The sequence below is a fragment of the Phragmites australis genome, chromosome 23, assembly GCF_958298935.1.
Source record: "Phragmites australis chromosome 23, lpPhrAust1.1, whole genome shotgun sequence".
NCBI classification, from domain to species: domain Eukaryota; kingdom Viridiplantae; phylum Streptophyta; class Magnoliopsida; order Poales; family Poaceae; genus Phragmites; species Phragmites australis.
In genome coordinates this window covers 4,518,893-4,545,524 of record NC_084943.1, presented here as the reverse complement: position 1 = coordinate 4,545,524, position 26,632 = coordinate 4,518,893, and the positions used below count along the sequence as shown (strand labels likewise).

Sequence of the window (26,632 nt, the reverse complement as noted above, 5' to 3'; positions counted from 1 at the left end):
CGGCCTTTTATGGTCAACGATTGCATTTATTTAGCGGAAGGGCAACGGGCTTGCTGGTCTTGACCTATGAGCTGAACAGACGAACCGACGAGACAAAGCCACGGCTCATGACGACTACCCTTATCCTCTCCCAACGCTGGGGATTGAACCCAGTTCGCTGGCTTGAGAGGGAGCCTAAGGAATCAACTCGGCTCAACATATAGTTAAATTGACATAGAGAAACAACAGAGAGTAGAGATACATAATCTGCATGTCAATGCATCCATGTTAGAAAATTTTCACAATAGAGTAGACCCCGTAAAAAGAAAACAGTAAACAAATAAATTTGTAGAGATAAATATTCACAAACCTGAGAAGTAGGCAAATCTTCTGGAAGGATGGGTGGCGAATTGGAAGGTAAAGAAACGGAGATTAATTAAATGATGATAAATTGCTTTCTTGTTACTTGTTTTCATTCATCGCCAATGAAATGATCTTCTCCCCCAATTTATAGGTGCGGAACAGTAAAGCAAACCTTTCCAATGTATTTATGGACTTTGAATAATAGCTTAGTCTCTTGGGGGCAATTCGTGTACACATTTCAATGTTCGGTCAATTTTATGTGATAATGTTTTTAATTCTGACTTTTGGAGAATTTGTGAAATATTTTCGACATTCATATAGTTCCTTTTCTATTCTCAGAAGTACTAAAACAATTATAGAGAAAATGTATATGTTAATAATTAAATTTTGGGAAATAATATTTAAAAAAATATAGAATTTGAAGTATATAAAAAATCATATTTTCGTCATTTTCTATATTTCAAAATCGAATTGAAGTCTCAAATTTGCATCAATCCAAAAAAACAATTATTTCCCGTCCTTGCTGAACCCTAGTCCCCGCCAATCTCACCCCAGTTACAGCCCCAAGCACTCACCATAGCCCCTAAGGAGCAGTTTGTCAGTCACGGCTCTTCATTGGAAGGAAATTTTTTAAGACCTCCGTGCGAAAGACCCTCATCCACGCCGTCTCTTTTCTGATCTAACGGCTGACACGTATGTAAGAGAGAGAATAGGGGATACGTGTCGGGTGAGAAAAATGGGTTTTTCGAAAGATCAGGTCATATAAAATTTCCTTCCCTCTTCATGAACCTCATGTTCCCCACGGATGCAGGTCTTGAGTGAACATGCCTCGCCACTATCAACCGCCCCCTCAATGTGGTTTCCCAGAAAACCCTTGACTGGTCAAATCTCCTTGAGCCCTTAACTCCCTTGCTGCTCCATTCCCCTGAGATGGACATGGTCACGTGCTGCTCCCAAGAAACTTGCAATGCCCACGACTCTCCCTCCCAAGAACTCCCACTCTATCTCCAGCGATAAAAGCTCTTCGTCCATGCCGTTTCTTTTTACTTCTTTAATTTTGAGTACTCTTTGTCTATGTCATTTTGTATCTTCTGTTAGCATCTGTGTATGCATGGTGTCGTGTGAGTTTAATTAATTAGATGGGTTGCACTAGTTGCATGTGAGTATAGATGTGCATGGGTAGTTTGTGATGAGCTGTATAGTCATGAGAGTTTGTCAATCATTTACTTAGTCATGTCATGAGATTAGGTTGAATCAAAGCCATGTTTACATCTCTGAGCAGAACAAAATATGCTGAGACTTTTTTTGCGTGGACATCCGCAGTGTGGTGTACTAAAGCTACATACTTTATGCTTGACTGCAAAGCTATAGCATGGAGCTCTATTTGTATGGTGGTCCGATCGATTTGCTATATCGAAGTATGATTAAATAAATAGTGGACAAGCTTATTAACCATGGCAGCAAAATCCTGTGAAAATATTCTACCCTTATCCTCTCCCAGATTCCTATTGATAGAAATATGGAATAATGGCTGAGTTCTTCAATAATGGCCACATATCACGTTGAATTGTGAGGTAATATATCATTCAGTATGAATATTAGCACATCACTTGTTTTCAAGTGTTTGCTACTGCCGATTTCATGTTTTTGTTCACCCTGCTTTGTGCCAATTTCTCAGTCGAGTATGAAGCGGTATCAGGCTAGCTCACAGTGCTCTCGCTCTCAAGTAAGTATTTCAAATTTGGTCATAAGCTCACAACTAGGGTTGCAAATTAGTGAACTTAAGGGTACTCATGGATCCTCTTTAGTTCAATCAATTGTATTGATTTTTTAAAAATTTGCTCAATTTGAGAAAAGTAGTGTTATTGGTTGAACTAATTAAAGAGGGTCGGTAAATACCTTTAGATTCACCGATTTGCACCCTACTCACAACAAAGACCAATATCAATTGAAATCCTGATCGAGTTTGGTACTTTAGGCATGTTGCCTAGATACACAGAGGCAGATGAGGACTATTTGCCCAGAACCAAAGAACGAACCATGAACAGGCGGCTGGTTACTGAAAATTTTGAAAATTAAAACATTGTATACTTATGGCAGTCTCCATCATTTTCATAATCTATAACACTCGCCAGTATTAACAAGAATTTAGATAAACTCCATTGTTCTATTGAATTTATCCTTTGTGCGCACAGAAAACTAGAGGGCCGGCCAGAATTGTAGGAAGGACTCAGTTTATTTTGTGAGACTCCTTGAGTGCCTTGCAAATTTCTTCTGCCACGTCAGGATGGTTATCTTTGAGCACCTTGTACCACTGACTTGCAATGATATCACCCTTCACGGAATGTTTGAGGAACTCCATGCAAGCAACCAGAAGCTTCGAGCACTGATGTTGGTCTGCTAATGCAAATGTAATTAGCAAGCTCTCCATATCCAAGCACTTGCACAGGATACCTTCGCATATGTTCTTTAGTCTTTCTACGCAGTAGCGATCCGCAGCCACCAACAAATGTCGAATAAGCTCTATCTGGTCGTGCACATCCATGCCGCTCATATCAAGCATTGAATCAGTATATATAAAGTGCAAAAGAGCCCTGAAGACAGCGGGTTGCATGTCATGCACTTCAATACAGCCCATGTCCTTCTCTTTCATTTGCCCAAAGAGCTGCCTATCGAACACAGATGATTGCGCAGCCAGCAAGATTCTATGAGCTCGGAAAGTCTCCTTCTCTACCTTAAATGTCACGTCCGCTGTCACTTGATCCCCCAGTAACTTACCAATGTTTGCCCCCAAATCGGATGTCGGAACCTCGATTTCAGGAAGCAATCCAGCCTTCAACAACTGATTTGGTCTGAGAACAGAAATGTGGCACTGGATCTCGAGACAGTCGTTTCGCACAAGCCCTCTTTGCTCCAAGTTCTCGCTTCTTACTTCGGGCCAGTGAAAGAGGAATCGGTTGACATTGTCGAATTGTGCTGCCGTTTTCCATCCTGCCCATGCCGACCTATCAGCCTCACCGGCAAATGTTAGGCCTATGAGAGTCCATGCACATTCGTTTTCACTCATGAGCTCAAGAGCAACGGACACATGGCCTTCGGTTTCCTCGCTAATACCATCTGGGAAGTAGTGGAGTGTCCACTCATAGCCACCAACGATGAAGGTTGGCGACCTTATAAAAGTGGCATAACCGAGGTTTTTACGGCTGTTGTAGTTGTCGACATTGAATTGTACTTGAGCACTGTATATGATGTCCGGGGTGACTGGAGATACTGTCAATGATGTCACCATACCACCTACGAGATGAGGAGGAAGATGAAGATAGTAAAGCAGCCTGCTGATCCCACTACACACAAAATTTTCTTTGTTAGTTCATTGTCAAGTTCATAATTTATCATGCAATAACAAATATATGAGGCTTTCTGGTTAGAGCACCTGAGAAATTAATATGAATATTGTATTGATGTGTGAGAAGGTGTAGGTGAGCAATGGGAAAATTGGGGATGAATAACGACGTGAACTAGGAATTGAGGATGGAGAAGGTAGGGTTATAGCCTGCAGAGCCGACAATATGTTTTACGGATTACAGTAACATGTTACCTCATATGTGGTAACAGAACAACCTTTATATTTCATTAGGTTAAATACAAACAGCAAAAACTTAAGATGCTTACCATGCAATTGCATGCAGCATAAAAATGAAAAAGCATGACCACCATTAATGAAAAAGCATGCTTACCATTAATTAAATGCATATTCTGCTTTGGTTTTATAATTTGCATTCCAGAAATCACTATCTTTCATCCATTTCATATCTATTTATATTGCTATGAATCAAGATGTTGAAATATCAAAACTTACTAAATAAAGCAAGAAACAACTGAAAATATCAAATGTTTTAAAGCTTAGGAATCTTTAAGTTTTAGGCCACGTTTGACTGTTGAGCCTAATTCAATAAGAACCGATATTTGAAAAGCTGTAACAATTCCTATGGGATCTTGCTTTAGATGTATGGATTGCTATATGAATAAAGAAGCGCATTAAACACCTTCCTTATATGAATGCAAACCTGGTTACTGGCTGTAGAAGGTTGTGTTTACATTACACCAAAACTAATCTATTACAATAAATGCATGTAACTGGTGTTACCTTGAGACAACTAAGGTGGTGTGCTAATGAAGAGCTATGTGCCCAAATGGTACGTACTATTAGATTAGAACATATATGCATCATATATATGAAAAAAACAGATCGGATGAGTTAGCAAGTTGTAACAGGTAAGAGATCAATACTTGTAAGAAAACAGGCAGAACGTGGTTATCTAGCCGTGGATGCAAACCTGAGACAGCTCGCGCAGTAGGTTGTCGCGTTGAGCAAGCAGACTACGAAAACGGATGGTGGGCTGGTGGCAATGGACAGTCCAAAAGCTCGCTGATTCCACCGTGGGAACAGATAATCTTTGTTAGGCCATGCATGCTCAATCAACAGCAAGAGCAAAGGAAATAGAAAACAGAAACAGCAGAGAGAACGAAAGGAAGAGAAGTCAGGAGAGGAAGAGAAGAAGGAGCGCACCTGGGCGCGAAAGACCAAGCCGACGGCGCTTGGAGCAACGGCTACTGCAGCAGGGTTGCGATCGGCATGGTGCAGAATATATAGGCCTGACATTGAAGGCTCAGAAGCTGTACAACAGCTGTGTGGCCAGTGCTGAATTACCTTCCTTCTTTGTACTCGGGCCCAGGAGTGTGAAAGAGCAATGCATAGGTTGTGGGTCCCATCTGTCATCGACGTTGAATACCTTCCCCTGAAGAACAAACTGGTTAATTTCCTACCAGCACGAAGACAATAGAGCGTCTACGTGTCAATGCCTGTGCACGTGTCCTATGTGTGTTGTCCTTCTCCCACAGTGGTTCTTATGGCTGTAATTGCTTTTCTCGCTAATGTAGAAAACCTTATATATGGCTATTTTGAAATTTTGTCTCTAATAAATTATGACAGAAGGTTTTTGTTGTAATAATCACGTTACCGCATACTAATCAAACAAGAATAATTGAAAATAACAGTAAATATAAGACAAGAAATATAGTTTGGTACAACTCTACTTTATTGATAATTATGTGTATAACTTGAGAACCCCCCGTCTCCTTACATGTGGTCTGGAGGAATCCCTACATCGGATGAGCAATATGAGACTTAACTTTATACCACTAATGAGCTTGATGGGTCATGCCCTCATCAGCCTTATTTAGGTTATGTGTCCCCATGAATAGCCCATTAGAGTGGACTATATTATAACAGTGGGCTATATTATAACACTTTTAACACTAGACCATCTGTGGTGTCATTGAGGCTTAGAACTGTCAGCGATGTATCACAAACGGTTTTAATGAAAACAGTATGCAGTGTCTCTACTTATTATGTTAGTGAATCGTTGATGATTGTTTGTGTTTGTTACTATCCGTTGGTGATAATATTTGCAACTTTCACCTATTCACCAAATTTGAATCTCTCACTCGTGTCACTTTGAAAGAAAAAATTATAAAATATTAAAAATATGGTCTAATAAATATAGAGAGAAATGAGGGTCAAAAGGAATACTTACCCTATTCAAAACATTATTGACGATGACTACTGGATAATTATCATATTCTGGTATCCTAGGGTTCTCCGTAATTCCCAGGGTATATCTTTATCTCTGGGAAGGGGATCCCTGGATGGAAGGAAATCGCCCGTAGGAGCCCAGGGTATCTCGTAAACAAGCAAGTTTATCTCCAAGAATGAGAAGAAAGACTCCAGAGGATATACGACGTCCCTATATATACGAAGCCTGATGACCCTGCGAAGGACAAGACACAAGTCATTAGAAGTCGTCGGACAAGCCATTGTAAGCAGAGCAAGCCAAGAAAGGAAGTTGCAGACTAGGTTTAGATCCATCTAGGATCTATGAAATGTATAGTGGCCAGCAACATTCCTTCCCAGGTCGATTAAGAAGTACAACGGGAGCACTAACCTTGTTGAGTTCCTCTAGATCACCATGGCCATTCAAGCAGTTGGCGAGGACGAGAAGGTAATGGAAAATTACCTCCCCACGGCCATAAAAGGAGCGGCCAAAACATGGTTGACCAATTTATCGTCAGGGACAATCTACTTGTGGGAGTAGCTTTGTGACGTGTTCGGAGCTAACTTTCAGGGTATGTACGTTTGCCCTGGCATGAAGAACGATCTCCATTGTTGCGAGCAGATGGAGAACAAAACCTTGCGCGAATTCGTACGCCGCTTCAGCAATACATGGAACACCATCCCCAAGATCAACAACTATGATGTCGTCCAGGCGTTCATCGAAGGTGTTAAGAGCCGGCGATGTGTTAAGTCATCACTAGAAAAGAGCTCAAGACGGTCAAAAAGCTCATGCAGATTGTTTATAAGTCTATTAGGGCCGAAGACGCCCTCTTAACGTCATCCAGGCGTTCATCCAAGGGGTTAAGGGCCAAAGACGCCCCCTCTACTTCAAGGAGAAGACCCAGTGCATCAAACGTCCTCAATCCAAGCTCAACGGCAACAAGGTCATGCTGAATATCTAACTATGGGGTATATGCGCATAAGGAGTACATCATATATAGACATGGTATATACGACGCATATTCGGCGGCTCCAGATATCATGGAACCGAATCAGCGGTACCTGATACACCTGAAGTCAAGGAAGTACATACCAAGAAGGTTTAGGTTGGTTACCCAACCCAATACGACCAGTATTCATAACAGATCTATCTACTTGGATGTCAAGGAAGACAACTCCCTATCGACTACGGTTGGATAGGAGTCGATACCTCACCCCTATATAAGGCAGAAAGGCTGGGGGGAGGATACAAGACAACAACACAAAAGATACAACAAACACACGAGGGAACAAGAGAGAGAGGCAAGCATCAACAGAGGAGTTACTCGACAAATTTAGCCCTAGGATAGATTAGATCCAATCAAATCCTTGTAATAGTCTTAGCCACCTTGCTTGTACTCGAGATCATCAATACACAGCAACAACACCCCCACAAGATGTAGGTATTACTCCAACCGAAGGCCCGAACCTGTATACATCGTTTGTCTTGCCTCGTGATTAATCCCTACACTCGAAGGTACCCAGTCAATTTACGGATATATTGTCGGAAACTAATCTTCGACAGTTGGCGCACCAGGTAGGGGCCTTCTTCTATTTTGTAGGATTAATCATGTCTCAGGCTCACTCTTGCGTCGGATTTTCTGACACCGGTTTCTACGACTACTTCAAGTCGACAGCGGACATCTTCGAGTCCCCTCCCGTCGACTCGAAAATCATCTTTGGAACTATAGTTTTCTGTTGGGACGATCAAGGTGGACTGATCCACACCAGTACCCTCGAGTCCAAACAATTGGATGTGTACCGCGAGGTGGGACATCTCGAGTGGGATCCCACAGAGCCTAATGTTCTCCATTGCATGGACACCGACAGTGACAAGGGTGGCGACGGTGACTCTAATGCTAGCCAGAGCAGCCAAACAGATTGATTCGTGTTTATCGCTAGAGGCGACGACCCCCCACCGGCTGACCCGATGGCGATAGATCCAAACGCCGTGGTCGACAAAGGTGTGGAAATTCTTGGAGATCCAGCGACAGCCGTCGCTGCCGATGGTACTGGCGCTGAGTTACCACTCGAAACATCCGCATCTGGAGCCGTACGTGCACCCGACACGGCCCTCCACCGGCAGACCACAGGAAGGAAGATGCCTCCTGGCCTTCCCCGATGACTTCTGGTGGGTGTACCTACACTCGTAACAGCCCACGGCGTAAGGGATCAGCTCCCTCCGAATAGTCATCATGAGGCTTCATCAATTCGACCGCAATCGAGCCTCGGTAGCAACATATTCTGTACTCCGGACGCTAATGTGCAAGGAGCGGATCTGATTCTTAGATCCCTTCTAGAATTGGATCCGACAAATCCTCTGACCCCTATGGTCAATCAAGTCAAGATCATATTCGATGTGGCTCAGAACCAAGTCGCTCGAGCAAACAATCCCCGCAACTCTAGCCCCCCTAATCAGAACTGTCCTGGCTCGAGGAGCCACAGGAGCGAATGCTCTCGAATAGAGGAATCTCAGATGGGAAGCTCAGGTGGTCAAGCCCGAATACGATACTGTGGGCCAAACTGTAGCTACCCTATCCATAGGTGCGGAAATTAGGAAGATCTGAGGAGCCGTATTCCTCACAACCGGCGTGATCTATGTATGGCGATCGAAAATCACCGTGAGGAACACCGTGAAGACGATCGCCGCTACTGCAACCGTAGATCTACTAAACGAGATGGTCGATATGACTCCTCTGCTCGAAGAGACAAGTGTGAAAATCCTCCTCCACCTCCTCCTGAAGAGTTCGACGGGGGCTACGAGGCTTTCGTACATGAACTCCGGTCGATTCGGTGGCCTGAGAAGTTCAAAGCGGGCCCGATCCAGAAATATGATAGGAAGATCAATCCCAACGAGTTGTTGCAGATCTACACCACTGTCATTTGAGCAACCGGTGGTGACAATTGAGTAATGGCCAATTACCTATTAACCGCCCTTGATGGACCCACAAGTTTCTGGTTGCTGAACTTGCCGCCCAACTCAATTCGTTTGTGGGCGGAACTTAAGGCTCAGTTCATAGCCAATTTCCAAGGCACATTCGAGCGCCCAGGAACAGAGAACGACCTCCACCAGCTGCACCAAGGTGACAATGAATCCCTTCAAGATTTCATCCACCGGTTCAGCGACAAGCGTAACACGGTCCCGGACATCTCTGATGAATCGGTAATCATCACCTTCAAACGAGGTGTTCAGGACACGAATTTGTGTGGAAAGATGGCTACTCGGAAGATCTGCACGGTCAAAGACGTTTTTGAGTTGGTCAACAAGTGCGCAAAATGAGTGGAAGCGCAGGTGCGTGCTAAAAACCTTTAATCTGGCAAGGACAAACCCGAGTAGTCAAAGAGCGGAGGAAATAAGAACCCGGTGACAAGTGCAAGGGTCCCGATACAACTATAGCTGCGGTCGATAGGAGCAAATTGCGCAACACTGGGGATAAAAAGGCCTCAATCGAGGTGGTGGAAAATGGTGTCCCATCCATCAAAGCTACCAGCACGACTTTGATGAGTGCTTTGTGTTCAACAAGAAACTTGATGAAAAGATCAAGGCAAATGCTGAGCGTGGTAGTAAGCAGGTTAAGCCAAATGTTGAGGGTGATGAGCCCCAGTTCCACGAGGCTGATCACAGCTTGGCGCACATCTTCGGAGGATCCGCCACGTACGAGTGCAAAAGGCAGTACAAGGCAGTCGAGCGATAAGTCAACCTGGCCCTAACTGGGCCCACTCAGTATCTCAAGTGGTCAGAACAGCTGATCACCTTTGATCAAACCGACCATCCGGCCACGGTACCACATCCTGGTCGATACCCGGTAGTGGTTCAGCCGACCATACTCAACATCAAAGTTTTCAGAACTCTAGTCGATGATAGTAGTTCACTCAACCTCATTTTCTCCATAACCTTGGACAAGATGGGAATTCAGAGATCAGAGCTTAAGACAGGAGTCGTGCCTTTGCACAGCATAACTCCCAACTCATTGACCATGCCTCTCAGCCAGATCAAGCTGCCAGTCACATTTGGCACGCCCGACAACTTCCGTACAGAGAAGCTAACCTTTGATGTTGCGAACTTCAAGAAGGCGTACAATGTGATCCTAGGCCGTCCAATGCTGGGTAAGTTCATGGCGGTGGTTCACTATGCCTGCCAAACACTCAAGATCTCGGGTCCCAATGGGGCCATTATAGTTCAAGGAGATCAGCGCGTAGTGGTCAGATGCGACAAGCAAAGCCTGGATATGGTCGAACACTTCAGTCGAGTGGCCATCACTCCTAAGGACGCAAATTCTAAGCGTCAAAGGAACCAAGGTGTCGTCGAGGCCAAAGATTCCAGGCTTTTAAGTCTTCCTGGCACTTCTAAATTCGACGATGCCAAAGGCAAGACCAACGACGACGTCAGCAAAAAAAAGACCAATGGTTGTGTCAAGGCATTGCCCCTCGACCCGTCTGAATCATCCAAGATAGTTAAGGTTGGGGCCAACCTTGACCCCAAATAGAAACTCGATCTCGTCACCTTCCTCCAGGCAAACCAAGACATGTTCGCATGGCAACCATTCGATATGTCTAGGCCCCCCAGGGAGGTGATCGAGTATCAACTAGCTGTTAAACCTGACGCCAAACCTATGGTGCAGAAGCAGCGAAGATTTGTGGAAGATAGGAAGCGGGCCATCCAGGAGGAGGTCGATAAGCTCCTAAAGGCGGGCTTCATTCGAGAAGTGCGTCATCCTACATGGCTCGTGAATCCCGCCCTCGTTAAGAAGGCCAATGGCAAATGGAGAATGCGTGTCGACTTCAATGACCTCAACAAGGCTTGTCCCAAGGATCCTTTTCCTCTCCTGCGCATGGACCAAATCGTTGACTCTATGACAAGCTGTGAGTTTTTATGTTTTCTAGATGCCTATTCTGGGTATCACCAGTCTATTCGCACAAACCACCATTTCTATTCGTCCAAACACACGCTGCCACCATAGAAATTGAGATCCATGGATTTTGGTTCTCCTCCAAAGACCTCCACTCCTTCTTCGGTAGAGAAACATTCTGATGTGGACACCGCTGGCACCTCACCCAAGCTGCTAGACGAGACGAGGCTCCTGACCGAGACATGGACAGTCTTGTCGATGCAAGATTCAAGGCTGAAGGAGCTTGAGGTTGAAGGAATAGTGCATCCCCTCGATCTAGTTGAATGGAGGCCTGCATCTGGTGAGGAGTTTCCAACCTCAAAATTTGAACACGAGTTTATGGTTTTTGAATCATTTTTCCTTTGCGGATTCAATGTTCCTTCTTCTAAGTTTTTCCTCAATGTACTCGATTGGTACCAAATCGAACTTCACCACTTGAACCTGAACTCCATTACCATGCTTAGTGTTTTTGTTCACCTTTGCGAAGCCTCCCTCAGCATTGAGCTGAGTTTAAATCTGTTCCAATACTTTTACCAAATGAAAAGGTTTAAGGAGAATATGTGTATCAGAGGATGTGGTTTCCAACTGGGAATGGAATGAACAATTCCTATATTCCGGTCCCCCTGATCTCCTCCTAGTCAAGAGAATAGAAAAAACATAAGTTTTATGTCTGTAACCCCGATCCAGTTTGTTCTCCCATAGTCTATAGAGGCCGCCTCCCCCACCAGATTTCATCTTAGATGAAGAAACACCGCAAATCCGACCATACCTCCTACTATGCCAACAAAATCGGTATGCTAAGGCAGTATGGCTTAACTGGGTGGCATATGGCCAAAGACTTCATTAGTCGAAGGTTGAGCCCCTTGAAGGCATGGTAGCGCCTAGCCTGGGAGTTCAGTGGAGACAAAGATAGCTCCAAGGATGCAACCGGATGTAAGACTTATTTTGCACTTTGCTACTTTTGTTATTGTAGTCGAGTTTTTTCGAATAACTTTTCTTTTCTATTTCAGCTCTGTCTTTGCAAGATGTTATTGCTCAGCTAAAAAATATCTTCTCTGATGAAGCACCAGAATGCCACATTCTGTCCTACTCCCTTACGAATCCTCAACCGGAGGTGGGAATTTCTTTAAGTAGGAAGGGAAGGCTGATTGTGGTTTACTTGATCTGATTTGTTTCTCTGACCCCAGGTTCCAGTCTTTGGTCAAGAGCATATCCTTATGAATGAGGTATTTGATATTGACAACGCTCCCCCCACTGGTTCTGGTGACAAGGGGAAAGTGTTAGGTGATCAAGGGGCTGAAGGGTCCCTTCAATCAAAGAGATCATCCCCGTCCTTTGATCCGCTGTATGATCCGGCACCCCTCAAGCGCAAGCAAAGAAGTTCTCTGGTATTGAAATTAAATCTTCTAGTAGTCGATAGTTTTTCTGTTATCAAGCATATGCCTACTGACACCAGATCTGCACAGGTGGCCTTCCTCAAGGGACATCTGGTGCATCCTCGCAATTGCCACCTCAAGAGATCGCTACGTCCAATAACTCAACCAAAGGGGTAACTCTCACCGAGTCATCACCCTTTAATTGGTTATCCTTTTTAGGGACCCACTCAATAAGCCTAGAAAAATATTGCTGCCTGATTCTTTATAGGTCGCGGATGCCTTGGCTTCATCTAGCTCCCAAGTCACTTCTTCGACACAGCTGGCCTTGATTATTGGTTCAATGAAGAAAGTAACCACCAAGAGGCAAAAGTCGAGCATCATTTCACGCTTTCCGATTGCAAAAAGGTTTGTCCTAATCTCAGCTAGCAGCTTTTCTCACTTTTCCTTATTCTATTGATTACAATCTATCTATTATGGAGGAGTCAAAAGACCAGACTGCCAGCAAGTCGACCAGTCATCAAGCATTGATCTCTCCTATTAGTCCAGCTCCAACTCTAGCCCCTCAAGATGAAGATCCTGCCTCAAGCACACCTAAAGAAGGCCCACAGCCTAAAAAAGCTGAAACCTTAATATTGGTCCCAACTAACGACCCTTGGGCAGCAATAGAGGTTGACCTCCAGGCCACTGGTGCTCAAGCAACCGACACCAAGAATGACTACAAGACTGTAAGATGGAGCTTAAAGCCAGCCAGGAAAGAATCAAATGTAAGTCCACCCCCATATCACATGTATGTGATTCGATTATTCGGCGACTAACAAAAGTTATTTTTTTGTCTGCTTCCTCAGTCCTTAAGTCCTCCTATAATAGCAAGGAAGCCCTTCTTTCTGATGCGATGAAAACCCTTGACGGTAATTCCATGTATTAGGAAAAACTCAAGAACGATGCAAGGGCCGCGAGTGCCAAATGAAAGGCCATGGCAACCGAGCGGGATGCAGCTATCACCGAGCGAGATACCACTGCTGCTGAATGAGACGCTACAATTTCAACACTCCAAGAGTTGAAGGAATAGATGCTTGACCGCATGACTCAATCAGCCTCTGTAAGCACCGCCAAGTTGCTTGGTGTCCTCAAAAGTTACAACCCTGCACTTGACACTTTAGTAGTGACAGTGGGGTTTAATTGTACCATTGAAAAAGCAGCAAAACTTGTTCTTAGCATCGAGCATGTTGTCCCTGCCTTTTGGCGAGTCACCAGGGCTCAGCCTTCCTGATGATGATAGTGAGAGGAGTCCCTCGAGCTAATGATCTGTTTAGCTCAAAACACTTGCAACTTGGTTTATGATTTGGGAATGTATGTGACAATACTATCATTTTGCTTGTCTAACAAGCTATTGCATGCTATTCCCATGCTGATGAAATAGAGTTAACATGAGTAGATGCAATAACCAATAAGTACGTGTTATAACCATGCTCGATACTAAATGACTATGTATCCGTTAATATCTGAAAACTCAACTAGACAAATTGTTAGATGCATGGCTCTCGAGGAACCACTTGAGACAACTATAAGAATAAGGAGAAGACTTAGTCTAAAACTAGAAATATAAAATAATAATGACCTTTTGCAAACTTTCACTGACTTTCATGCTTAACCAGCGTACGGACATGAACTCGACAAAGGACACACATGTGATCGACTAGAACTTTAGAACCTTTTTTAGCCATTAGGCGTGAGATGTCTGACAATCCCTTGTGCTGTTATTCTTTATTAGGTATTGTTGTCTATCATCAACCCAAAATATGCCTCTAGTGGCTCTTATCTAAAGTAGTTGATGTAAAGCTAGATAAAATTTTGCAAAAGACAAATACAAAATTTACTAAAAGTATGGTATTATTATGTAGCCCCTGACTCTATGGTCGAGGAGAAGATTACTCAATCTAAGAGTAGAAAGGAACATACCTATGTTATTGAAAGTGTATGGTGTGATAGCCCTCGACTGTCTACTCGATGACTGGATTGAGTAAAGAGTAAAGTCGTAGCATCGATAGTATGCGATGTAGCCCCTTCCTCTCTATTTGATGTGATAATCAAGGCAGAGAGTAGAGCATATGCACCAAAATATACATGGCGTGGCCCTTGTCCCTTCTCTCCATGACTAAATTTGAGTAGAAAGTGGAGCATAAGCACTGACATTATACGATGTAGCTTCTGACTCTCTAGTTGGTACGATAACCAAAAAAAATAGAAAGTGAAGCAAGAAACACCGAAAAAGTATGATGTAGCCCCTCGACTCTCCACTCGATAGCTGTATCGAGTGGAGACTAGAGAATAAGCATCGACTTTCATTTCTCGATCACGTACTCGATGACTCCAGCCCCCTAGCGTGAGGTTGATATTATGTTATGGTCATCGGGTGTATTTGAACAAACAGGTAGGTGAGCATTAAAAACCCACTCCCGCTCATGCTCGTTTTCACCGTAGCTTTTGGATTGATGTGCAATAATGATCACACACCCCTCTTTGTGGAGATTGGACAAGTCACAACGTCTTAGTGATGCCTCGACTTCTGCCAGACGTGTCGCGCCACTGAGGTGGCCTCGCTCTCACAGCCAGGGATATCGGATCTTGATAGCTCCATGTGTGCAGTGTGACCTGTTTCCATGACTATAAATAGAGAGAAAACTAAGGCCATTGGTTTTTCACCCCATTCCCTTCCTTTCTCCCCACACGCCAAGTAGAACTTGTTGAGCTTGAAGCCATGGCTTGCATTCCACCACCATCTCCCAAGCCCGATCTAGAAACTAAAGAGATATGATTTCGCAACCCAAGGCTCCTCATCATGGTTCCTCTAGGAGTCATCATTATTTCCTCTGACGAGGAGAAATCGCTCGATAGGCCTAAGAGGAGAAAGAACAGAATATCCATTGGAGGTCGCCGACCCTTTACCCACCACCTTTGGCTTTTCCTTGATGCTGACGCTACGGAACAAGCGACACAGGAGTTGGCGATATGAGCCGTGCAGGAGGTTCATGAAGATGGTGGTGATCTTGATGAGGTAATCGACCAGGTCACTGACAGGGTCTTCGGCGATAGATCTCAAGCACCCACACACTTCCATCATATCAAGTATTCTAGACAATGTTCGAGTAGAAATTCCATAGCCGAAAAAGAGTTTGCCAAAGTTAAGAGAGAGGCATTTGCTGCTGTTTGTGGTACCATGAAAGATTGGGACAAATTTGAGCATCGCAAGTGTGTGCTCATCATATGGTATCAGTTTTGCTAGGTAGCTCACAGTACATCTAAAATTTTTGCTGCTGATTTGTGATTATGAATGACTCTAGTTTTTCCAAGGAAATTAAGTTTGTGCTGAAACATTATACAAGCACTTCTCCATATGAGTACTATGAGTGGGAAGATGCAATGGAGAATTTCTTGTGAGGTCATGAACTGGAATCACGTATGCAGATATACTTCACAAGGTGGACTTTTTCTGAATGTGTTTTGCAGTGATTGGTAAAACTGCAGCAAGGACACATTGAAAAAGGTGAAGATCCTTGCAGGACATGGATAGGGATGAAGGTGGTCTTACGAGATTGATATGATCCTCCAATTGCGACGTCTGTCTATGAAAGAAGACATCGACTACTGGAGGCCAAATTTCTATAGGCACAAAGGGGACATGAGTTCATCATGGACTGCATCTATTATTGGATATGTGCGCTTTAATAACCTTAAACAGCAAGGTGTCACAACCAAACATGAAGTAAAGAAGCATGTTGTCTTGGCTGAAATTTTTGTTCCTCCCAAATAGTAAGTTATTGTTCCGTTTGGTGGAAGTGTAAAGTGAAAGAACAAGCTCCTAAAGATGACTTCAATTCTTTGCTCCAGAAGGTTTTGCAAGAGAAGATTGCAAGTGCTGAAATTTCTTCTACACCAGGGTTGCATGGTGATGCTCATAATGAACCTAAACCTAAACAATGTTCCAAAGGGCTTATCTTTGATGTCTCAAGAAATCCAGCGTGATGGTACCATTGCTAATGTGAAGGGGCAGCGCTGCAATATTTTCCAACAAAGTGCAAAATTCAAGAAAAGGTATGCAAATTAATTATTGATGGTGGTAGTTTTACAAATACAATTAGTTCATATTTGGTGCATGCATTATCTTTGTCTAAGCGGAGGCTTCCTCAACCGCGTTATATGCAATGGTTGAATGAAACAGGCATGCTGAAAATTACACATAAGGTGCGACTCAAATTTTTTGTTGGGAATTATATTGATAAGGTGGACTGTGATGTTGTGCCCACGAATGCATGCCATTTGTTGTTAGGGAGACCATGGCAGTTTGATGTTGATGCAACACATGGAGGTTGATCCAACTGTTATTCTTTAATGCACAAGGGTTACAACATGTGCTGAAACCGATGATGGACAGTGCTATTAAGGCTGAGGTGTTTTCTGCTATGAGGAAGAACAAAGAGACACTGAATGATATCCCAAAGTCTAGGACGGCTTTGCTTCAAGAGGGGGAGAATGATGTGACCGTGCCTGCTCAGATAACTACAGCTAGTGTATCTAGTGATGCTCTAAAATTTGATAAAGCTGCAGTTAGTGTTTCTAAAGATGTGTTAGTTATTGTTTTTGAAACTTCTTGTAAGGATTCAAAAATTGCAGCTTCTACTATCACTCAAGATGTTTCAATAGTGACCTCTACTATTTCTAAAATTGCTTGTAAGGATCTAAGTAAATCTTTCTTTCAGCTTGGTTCCACCTCTGATTTATTGAAGCAAGAGATGACGAAGGGATAAAGCATATATACTGCAAAGAAGGTTGAGGCCTTCCATATAGCAAAGGAGATGTCCGAGAATACCTCAAAGATGAGGATGGTTTTTTTTTAAAGAAGGGGAGGATGATAAGCCCATGGCTCCTCAACTCATTTCATCTAGTCATCCTGAATTGAAGTGCAATGATTTACATATTTCAAAAGGTAATTTTTTGCAAATTGAGCATATTCAGTTTGGTTCTTTCCCTAATTTTGAGAAGCAATACAAGGAGGGAGAGAATAACATGGCTCGCAAGAAAATATTCATGGGTATTAATTTGTGCAAAGAAGAGAAGCAAGCAAGGAAGGAGCACATAGTTCCGATTCGGTCTATGTTTGTACGTGTTAGCTAGAATCAAGCTTGTTTAATTAGGAAAGTTAAACTAGGAGTATTAACAAGTGGCCACATTATTTTAATATTTTCTTTGTTTGAGTTGTGTTGGTCCAGGTTTGGTCTTGTCGAGTCTATTATGTAAAGGAGCTTGCGTGCTTCCATTACGAGTCAGTCTTGTGTTGTTCGAGTCTGAGCCTGATTCAGATCGAGTCTAGGGCCTGCGTGCCATATATATATGCCTAGGGCTGGCGGCCTTTGTAATCAGACATGATTTTTATCTTGTGTTTCTGGTTGAGGGTTTCCTCTAAAGAACATACAAGATGGCGATCCCATCGTGAGTACTTTGTTGATCTATTATTGGTTTGTTTTGAGTGCATGATCAGGCTTTTGTGTCATGGGTGCGTTGCTTGATTCCTACGGAATCTCATCTCTCTGATCGTGTTTCTACTATATGCACGGGTGGAGGAATATTTTCTAGGGTTTTGGTTTGTTCTTCTCCAACAATTGCAAACCGATCCAATCTGCTATCACTTCTAGTTTGCCTCAGTTTATTCTTGATTGTTTTTTGCTAATTGGTCAGCTAATTAAGGATTAATCTCATTGGCATAAATTCTTGTTGGTCGGCTGTTTTACCGCTTTGAACATTTACTTGAGTTCGACCACTAGTCGAGTCGACCATCTACCACTACATAAGAAACCAACAATGGAGACACCACATTAGTGATGGCTGCTCAACACGCATCACTAATGTTCTATTAGTGACAGGTACAATAAGGACGCGTCACTAATGTGTCTTCTAATCGGGACCAGATATAGACCCATCACTAATGAGTGGTCATTAGTAATGGTTCATAACATGACCTGTCACTGATGATAATAGTGACGGGTCAAATTGTGACATGTCACTAATGACTAGGTCATTAGTGACGGGTCATCTTAGGCTAGTCATTAGTGATGGGTTAAGTTGTGACCCGTCACTAATGATAAGGTTATTAGTGACAGGTCATCCTAGGCCGGTCATTAGTGACAGGTCAAATTGTGACCCATCACAAATTACTAGGTCATCAGTATTGGGTCATTCTAGGCCAGTCATTAGTGATGGGTCGTCCTAGGCTAGTCATTAGTGATGAGTCAACTTGTAATCCATCACTAATGATGGTATTCGCAAATATTTTTATTTTTATTTTATTTTTCTCTTTTTTCTCACCTCAGCAGCACTAGAATACGAAATTTGGAAAAATTAGTCATTAGTGACGGGTCATGATTATGACAGGTTACTAATGACCTTTAGCAAAGAAGGTTAAAAGGATAAAATATCCGGTTTCTATAACAACTACGTGATAACATAGGTGGTAAGGTGGCTACACGCGCGAGGAGGAGGTCGCATGTTCCATTCCCATGGAACGTGAACTTGAAAACAATGTGAAAAAAGTGTGGCTTGTGAGGCATATGGGATGTGCCTGCGTTGGGATGACTCGGGTGAAAAATATATATTTTTTGACTTTTTGTGTCAAAAAAATATGAAAAATGTTCATCGATCATTAGTGACGGGTCAAGATTATAACCCATCACTAATGTTCAGTCATTAGTGATGGGTCACAGTTATGACCCATCACTAATGGCTAAACATTAGTGATAGGTCACGGTTATGACCCGTCACTAATGCCCTCAATAGTAATAGGTCATCATCCGTCACTAATGACCTTTCATTAGTGACATGATAAGAGTGACGGGTACAGGACCCGTCACTAACGAATTTTTTTCACATAGTGTACTTGGGTTTGACCACTAGTCGTGTTTGACTCCCTACTCGAGTTCCACCATCAAGTCGAATTCGTCCACTCACTCGTATTCGCCTCTACAACCTAGTCAAAGTTTACCTATTTCTGGTTGCTCTCGAACACCCACACACTTCAATCATATCGAGTATTCCAGACAAAGTTTGAGTAGAAATTTGATAGCTAAAACAGAGTTTGCCAAAGTTAAGAGAGAGATATTTGCTGTTGTTTGTGGTACCGTGAAAGATTGGGACAAATTCGAGCATCGCAGGCGTCTGCTCATCAATGTGGCTCCTTGAGTCGGTGCCTTCCTGGCTAGGGCGCCTAGAGTTGCTAGGATTATTCGCTCGAGCAGCTTGGATCTTGGCCACATCGAGTTGGTTCCTGACCTGATTAACCACAGGGGTTAAGGAATTCGTTGGATCTAAATCCGGAAGGGATCTTAGAATCAGATGGGCTCCCTGGATATTAGCATCTGGAGTGCTAAAATCATTGCTGCCTAAACTTGGCTGTGGTTGAGACGATGCTGCTTCGCGGTTGCTATCCTGAGGGAGCTCGTTCCTCGATGCTTGAGCCGCTAGCGGTGGAGGTGTGCCAACCGGAAGTTGTTCGTTGAAAACCAAGAGGTACTTGACCTCCCGCGGTTCATCGATGGAGAGTTGTGTCAGGGACACGCAGAGCTCCACTTCAGATGTCTCTGGCGGTATTTCGACGGCAATGCTGGTGCCATGTGCGATGATTACTGCTACTGGATCCTTGGGAATTTACGTGCCATTGTTTACCGTGGCGTTTGGATCTACCGCCATTGGGTCAGCAGGTGGGATATCGGCTCCTCTAGCCATGAACACAAATCGATATGTTTGGCTACTCTGGCTGGCGTCGGAGTCATCGTTGCCACCCTCGTCGTTGTCGATGTCCATGCACTGGAGAACATTAGGCTCCTTGGGATCCCACTCGAGATGTCCCACCTCATGGTATACGTCCAATGGTCGGACTCGATAATACCAGTGCAGATCAGTTTACCTTGATGGTCCCAGCAGAAGATCATAGTTCTGAATGTGATCTCCGATACGGCTAAGGACGATTCGAGGGTGATCGATGTTGAACCGAAGTGGTCGTAGAAGCCGACGTCAGAGAATCCGGTACTGATGTGCACTTGAGACATAGTCGATCCTGAGAAGCAAAAGCCCCAACCTAGCACACCAATTTGTTTGTTCTTTCCCGAAAGATTCGAGCCGGATTTGATTTCTTTTGGAGTTCTTGGTTGAAACACGAGGAACACCGGAGTTCTTCAATTTCCCTCTATTTCCTCCATTCCCCGGCGGTCACCCAACTCCACAAGCATCTTGGATACGTCCCTTAGGCTCCCCATGGCATGAATTCGTGATTTAGGTGGTTGATTTTGAATTGGAGCAAAGTTCATGAGTTTTGAAGCTTTGGACCAAAATGAGGATTTAGATGAGATTTGAGTTGGGAATCGAGTTGCTAGGTTGATGAGTGAATTATAGACTCTATAAACCATCTCAAACATGTTTCTCTTTGGATTGGAGAGGATTGCCAATCGATTTGGTAAAGTTTTCTACCAAAATGGAGCTTTTCTGGAAAGTCCGAAAGTTCCGCACAATTTTCCGGAAGTTCCGCAGAAATTCGCGGATCTTCTGCAAAAGTGCGGAACTTCCGCAGTTACTATTCATCAAGTGGTTCAAAAGTTATAAATTCATAATAAATTCTCCGTAGCTCCAAAAATTATAAAACCAATTTTTTTGGTTTCATAATAACCTAATCTACCTATTAAAAATGTCCCCAACCATGAAATAGTTAATTAACTTTCTGAGATAAATTAATTAGGTTAAGGCTTCATTAATTCACTGTTGGTTCTTTGCGAGTCCAAAATTGATGAATCCAATTTTGCTAGTTTCCTTATGACTTGTTCTATCTAGGAAAAATGTTTTTAGCCATTATATCCATATTGTGGCATATATTTGCACTTCATTCATACTCATGGCATTGCACGTCTTGATCCTTTTTAGAGAACGCCGATCCGTCGATCCCGGAGGCCCAAGACGATCCCGACGTGCCCCACATATTTGAGCTAGTGCATCAAGGCAAGCAACTAAGCATATTGATCCATCTTGTGTAATTGGATAAGTCTAAAATTGATGAAATATGCTTATGTATGTATGCATGTTTAGTGAGTCAGTGTCGGGTACCAATGGATAGAACCTATGCCGATTACATTCTTCTACTTTGAATACTTATGTATTTACATTCCTTGTAGCCTTGAGATGTTGTCAATGTCTAGGTATGAGTTTGATTTATATGCTTAGCCATGCTTAGGTCATTCGGTAGAAGTCGAACGATGACGCATCCCGTTGTTCGCGAGCATAGGACCTTCTTATGATTACATACACTTGTTGAGGTTGAGACGGTTGTATGAGTGGTGAGTATGAGACGAGATGTGGGCGGTGTTAGGGGTGATGTCTGCCTCGAAGGAAAGTCCTGGGGGCAGTTCGGGAGAGGAACCCGGGCACCATAGACCGCTTGTATCGTTTAAGGCCGATCGTCGGAGTAGTTGGCTTTAGCACTTACCTTACTCACCACATACCGATCTAATGGTAAGGCGAGCCGAATACCTTCGCAGCTGTGGCTTTGTGGGCCTGAACATCGACGGTGTGAGCGGGCGAGCTTGTAAGTGGTACTAGTTTGCTCCGAGAGTAGTTCTAGTACCGCTGTGCCAAGCGATGCATGATCCATACGGTTAGGGCTGGTTGGGAAAGGTTGTCACGAGTACTCCTTGTTGAGGAAGAGGTTGTTTTTGGTTACTTCGTGCCTGCCGATCTTGGTGGCGGATAAGAGTAGTGCATCCTACATTAAAAGTGGTGTTTTTAAGATGGTGCCTAAGGGTATGCGGCGCTGTTCACTTTTGTTGTTTATAAGTTTAACTTTCCGCTGCGTAGTTCTTTTGTGGTTAGGAGTTGAGGGGTTTTGTCTCCTCCTAGCTCGCTTTTGTTGTAAATTGTTGAAATCAGTTGCATGCTTAATACTTGTAATATAAATATTTATTACTCGCTCTTTATTAAGCTATGTTGTGATGTACATGTTGGAAGGCATGTGTTCCAAGCCTTGGGCACAAAACACGTGCCGGGACTACCAGGATGATATTCTGGTTAATCATCGAGGTAGTGATTATGAATAATGATCTTCTTGGTGATTAATTAGAATATTATTTGGACGGTTCCTCACAGTGTGGTATCAGAGCTTGGTTTAATTAAGTAGCCTAAACATAATTTAGAACGTTGTTTAGTAAGTTGTCAACTTCACCTAAACAACTCACTAAGTTTTGTTTATGCCTCTTCATGATCAATATGTATGAAAATGCAATATTATGCCCCTAAGTATAACTGCTTGTGAGTTCTGATGTTTGTTGCTGAGACAAGTGCTCGAGAAAGAAACGTATAGTTAAGGGTCGAGCATATTTCCATATTCTATTGTTCATTTTGCACCATGCCTTTGAACATGCATTTTCATCATTATGTAGTATACGGATCCAAATAAGCGAGGTCCGACATAGCAAGGTAGCATTAGTTGGAGTTTGATCTTTCACCTACGTCGAAATTTGACGTTTCCCTTTTTTGCCACTTTGTGCCTGCCGATCTTGGTGGCTAGCAAGAGTAGTGCATCCTACTCTGAAAGTGGCATTTCTGAGACGGTGCTTAAGGGCATGCGGCACCGTTCTCTTTTGTTGTTTATAAGTTTAACTTTCTGCTACGTAGTTCTTTTGTGGTTAGGAGTTGAGGGGTTTTGTCTCCTCGTAACTCGTTTTTGTTATAAATTGTTGAAATCAGTTGCATGCTTAATACTTGTAATATAAATATTTATTACTCGCTCTTTATTAAGCTATGTTGTGATGTACATGTTGGAAGGCATGTGTTCCGATCCTTGGGCACAAAACACGTGTCGGGACTACCGGGATGATATTCTGGTTAATCATCGAGGTTGTGATTATGAATAATGATTCTCTTGGTGATTAATTAGAATATTATTTAGACAGTTCCTCACACCCACTCACTGCCAGGCCGACCAGCCGCCCCTAACTTCCTCTAGTTCTGCCGGTGCCAGTGAGCCCTTTCCCCTAACCCAAATCCAAACCCCTAACCCTAACCTAGTCCATTTTTGGCAAGCATTAACCAGATCAAGATCCAGTTAAAGTTAACCAGTTAGCATTTCCCATTTCATCAGCTTAGCAGGGGCAGTTCTTAATCATCTTTGGTCTTGCCGTGCTCATTGCTGTTGAGGTCATCAACATCAACAGTAGCAAATAAAAGTTGTCCTTCTTATAGATCTAGATTTTCTAGGTTCTTTGTCTTCCTCTCATATCCCACGTCATTGGCGCTCAATACAGAGATTACATTATCTAATCATGGAAATGAACATATGGATTGCAGATGGCTCTTAAAACATATGAAATTCAACTCACATTTTGCGACTAAGTCCTGGCTCCTGTGAAGAAAGAGAAGGTGGATGCAAAGCTCGAGGGACTCAAAGACGCCATTTTCTGGTGGATCAACACAGAGCATGAAGGACGCCACTGAGATGATGTCTTCTTGTAGCTGATGCTGAGGAGTTTCTTTACTGTGATCGTCGCCTACCTACTATTGCGCTGTTGACAACAGCAGTGTGTGCGAATTTTCATATTTTTCCCTACTAGAACACTATTCGGCGTTTATCATGGCTTCTGAAAAGAACTAGAAAGGTCATAATTCATGAATTTCCAGGTTCAATTTTTCATTATGATTGAACAGAAGTGTATACAAATGAATGTAGAGACCTGGACCTTGAAATATTGGCAGAATGAGATGTAGTGTCGTAGTGGCCATCAAAAGAAGGAAATGGGTTAAGGCCATCAAACGTTTCTGTGGTTGCGTTACCTCAATTCCAAGTTTCAACTATGCTAAGGCCAACTAAAGAACTCCATCCTGTGTGAACCTTCCATTTCATGAGGCGGTATGCCGGTTCTCTCTCCCTCCCTTTCCTCGTCGACAACGCTGAGATTTCCAGCCAATCCCAATGATAAGTCATTCATTTCTCTTCCCAAATCGCCCTAAATCTTCTTCCTTTCTTTATCCTAGAACTGTTTCCCCAAATCTAGCTTAATCACTTCGCCTCCTTTTCCTAGTTCTGGTGGTTTTATTCGCCTCCATGGAAATTTCCGACGACGGAGCTGAGTCGCCACCGCCCCCCAATCCCTCAGTTCCCCATCCCATAAACCAAAATCAATCCCGTGCATCTATATTGGGCCTTCTTCCTCGTCCAAAGCAGCATGGACATTGGAGAGTTGATTCCATTCCAAATCTGCCAGAATCCATGAGAACAATGAATTTGACTCCACCGCGCCATCTTCAATTGATAGAAGCACCACTCCGTCAGATGCCAATGCAAGAAATAGGCCACAACTTTCTACTCAAGGTAACAAATCCTCTTGGATTGGTTCGTACAATCCCTCTGTAGGTGGTCAGGACGGGCCTCGCAAGAGTTTGGAGAAACAACTACTATGGTATTTCTCAGGTTCAAACGAATCTCTTCATGGCGCACTTTAAGGATCAGAGAAGCATGCAGTTTGTTTGGTCTAAACAACCCTGGAATGTGAGTAGAGAAACGTTGTTGGTGGAGTGGGTTGACCCGAGGAAACCGATGATAGCATACAAGTTTGAATTTCTTCATGTCATAGTAAAGCTCTTTGGAATACCAATTGCTCTTAGATCTCTAGAATTGCTTGAACAGATGCTCAAAGAAATTGGACAAGCCTTAGATATGGACCCTTTTACAGAGGCCATGCTATTTAGAGATGAAGAAAGTATCATAGCTAGAGTCAAAATCAAGGTGACCAAAAAAGCTACAAATAAAGTTCTGCTAAGAGTTCCATCAGGAGAGGTGCTAACAATTTATGTCCACTATGAGAAGATCATAAAAATATGTACTTTTTGTGCTGCTCTATTCCATAACGTCAAAGATTGTCCAGAAAGAAATGAGATGCTTCTAACACAGCAACTAGCGGAGCCTGAAGCAGAGGCCATACCTTTTATTACATATGGCCCATGGATGACTAGAGTTTCAGAGATTCCTCTTGAAGCTAGACACATTCCTGAATATCAACACAACACAAATTTACTTCAGCAGTTTCAGAAGCACTTTGCACAAAGCTCATCTTTTTCAGCACCTTTGTCTAGGAACAATCAAGCAGTGAAACTTGCTTAGCCCATTCCTATGCAAGGGATTGAGCCAAATACTTTAGTTCATACAAAACAAGCTCTGAGGCAAGGAAACCAGATAAGTCAAGAAGCAAACCATGATCTTGTGAACACAAAAGAACTAGGTATAAGCAAGCAATCAATAGCTGAATAGAAAGGAAAAGAAAAAAATGCAGAATGAGATGGTGAAAGGAATACTGGCATATGAGTAGGACAAGTAGTTAGAACTCACACCACCTGGGGACCCACAGCAACATATCATAAACACCCATAGCACCACTCAACAGCTTATGCTTTAGGCTACAACCCACAACTCATATAACCCTTAGCTTGCTACCACAACTCCCCCTCCAAACATAACTCCAGTCTGCTTTGCCATGGCATCCCCATCTCCTCAGCCTCCTTTGCCCTCGAAATCCCAAGACCATATGAGCCAACGCAAGACATATATCCCAATACAATCATCATCTGAGTCCCCACCCAAGCAACAGCATACAACCTACAACCCAACCCACCCGACGCCCCCTCCGCAGTCCGCTGACCATGGGGACCGTATCTTGTTGCCAGCCTCCGCCTCCCCCTTCCATTCCACCTCCGTCTCTTCTTGTCCCCCATGTGCTACCCAGGTGGATCAACTCAAAGTTGCGACTACTGTTGTCCTCCATTCTCAGAGTGTAGGACAGGAGCACCCACCACCAAGAAGATTCAAGACCCCTACCGGCAGAGATGGTGCGAATAAGGGTGTTGCTCTGGTACCTCACCCTACTGCTAACCTCAGGAGGGGTAGATCCCCTTCACTGGCTTCCTCAGTGCACCAGGACTCTGATTCAGCCTTCTCCCCCTTCCCAGAAGCACATCGCCGTGACGGTGATCGGGATCGGCCTCGTTCTCGATGGAGTGGCTGGGACCTACAACCACTCACCTGCGATGGAGGCCATGATGTTGTTGTTTGGAGGTCTTCTGCAGATAGCCGTAGAGCTTTCCTTGGCAGAGATGAAGATTATGCTCCGAGAGGCTCATCTCTCGCGGCTGCTGGTTTCAGTGATGGCCATGCTGAGCAAAGTTTTTTCCAGGCCACTAATGTTGGAGGCAACCAGGAGACCCATAACAATCAATACTACAATCATGGGGGAATTCATAGTCAAGCTCTTTATCCATCTGCTAAAATTGCTACTCATGAGGCTTAGGTGCTG

General features: G+C 43.5%; 1 protein-coding gene across 1 annotated transcript; it reads right to left on the bottom strand.

The window, feature by feature from the left end:
- Window positions 1–2,572: 2,572 nt before the first annotated feature.
- LOC133905689 (BTB/POZ and MATH domain-containing protein 2-like) lies at window positions 2,573–3,631 on the bottom strand. Its single transcript, XM_062347452.1, has one exon. The coding sequence runs from the start codon at window positions 3,629–3,631 to the stop codon at window positions 2,573–2,575; it is 1,059 nt and encodes a 352-aa protein (XP_062203436.1).
- Between the last annotated feature and the right edge of the window lie 23,001 nt (window positions 3,632–26,632).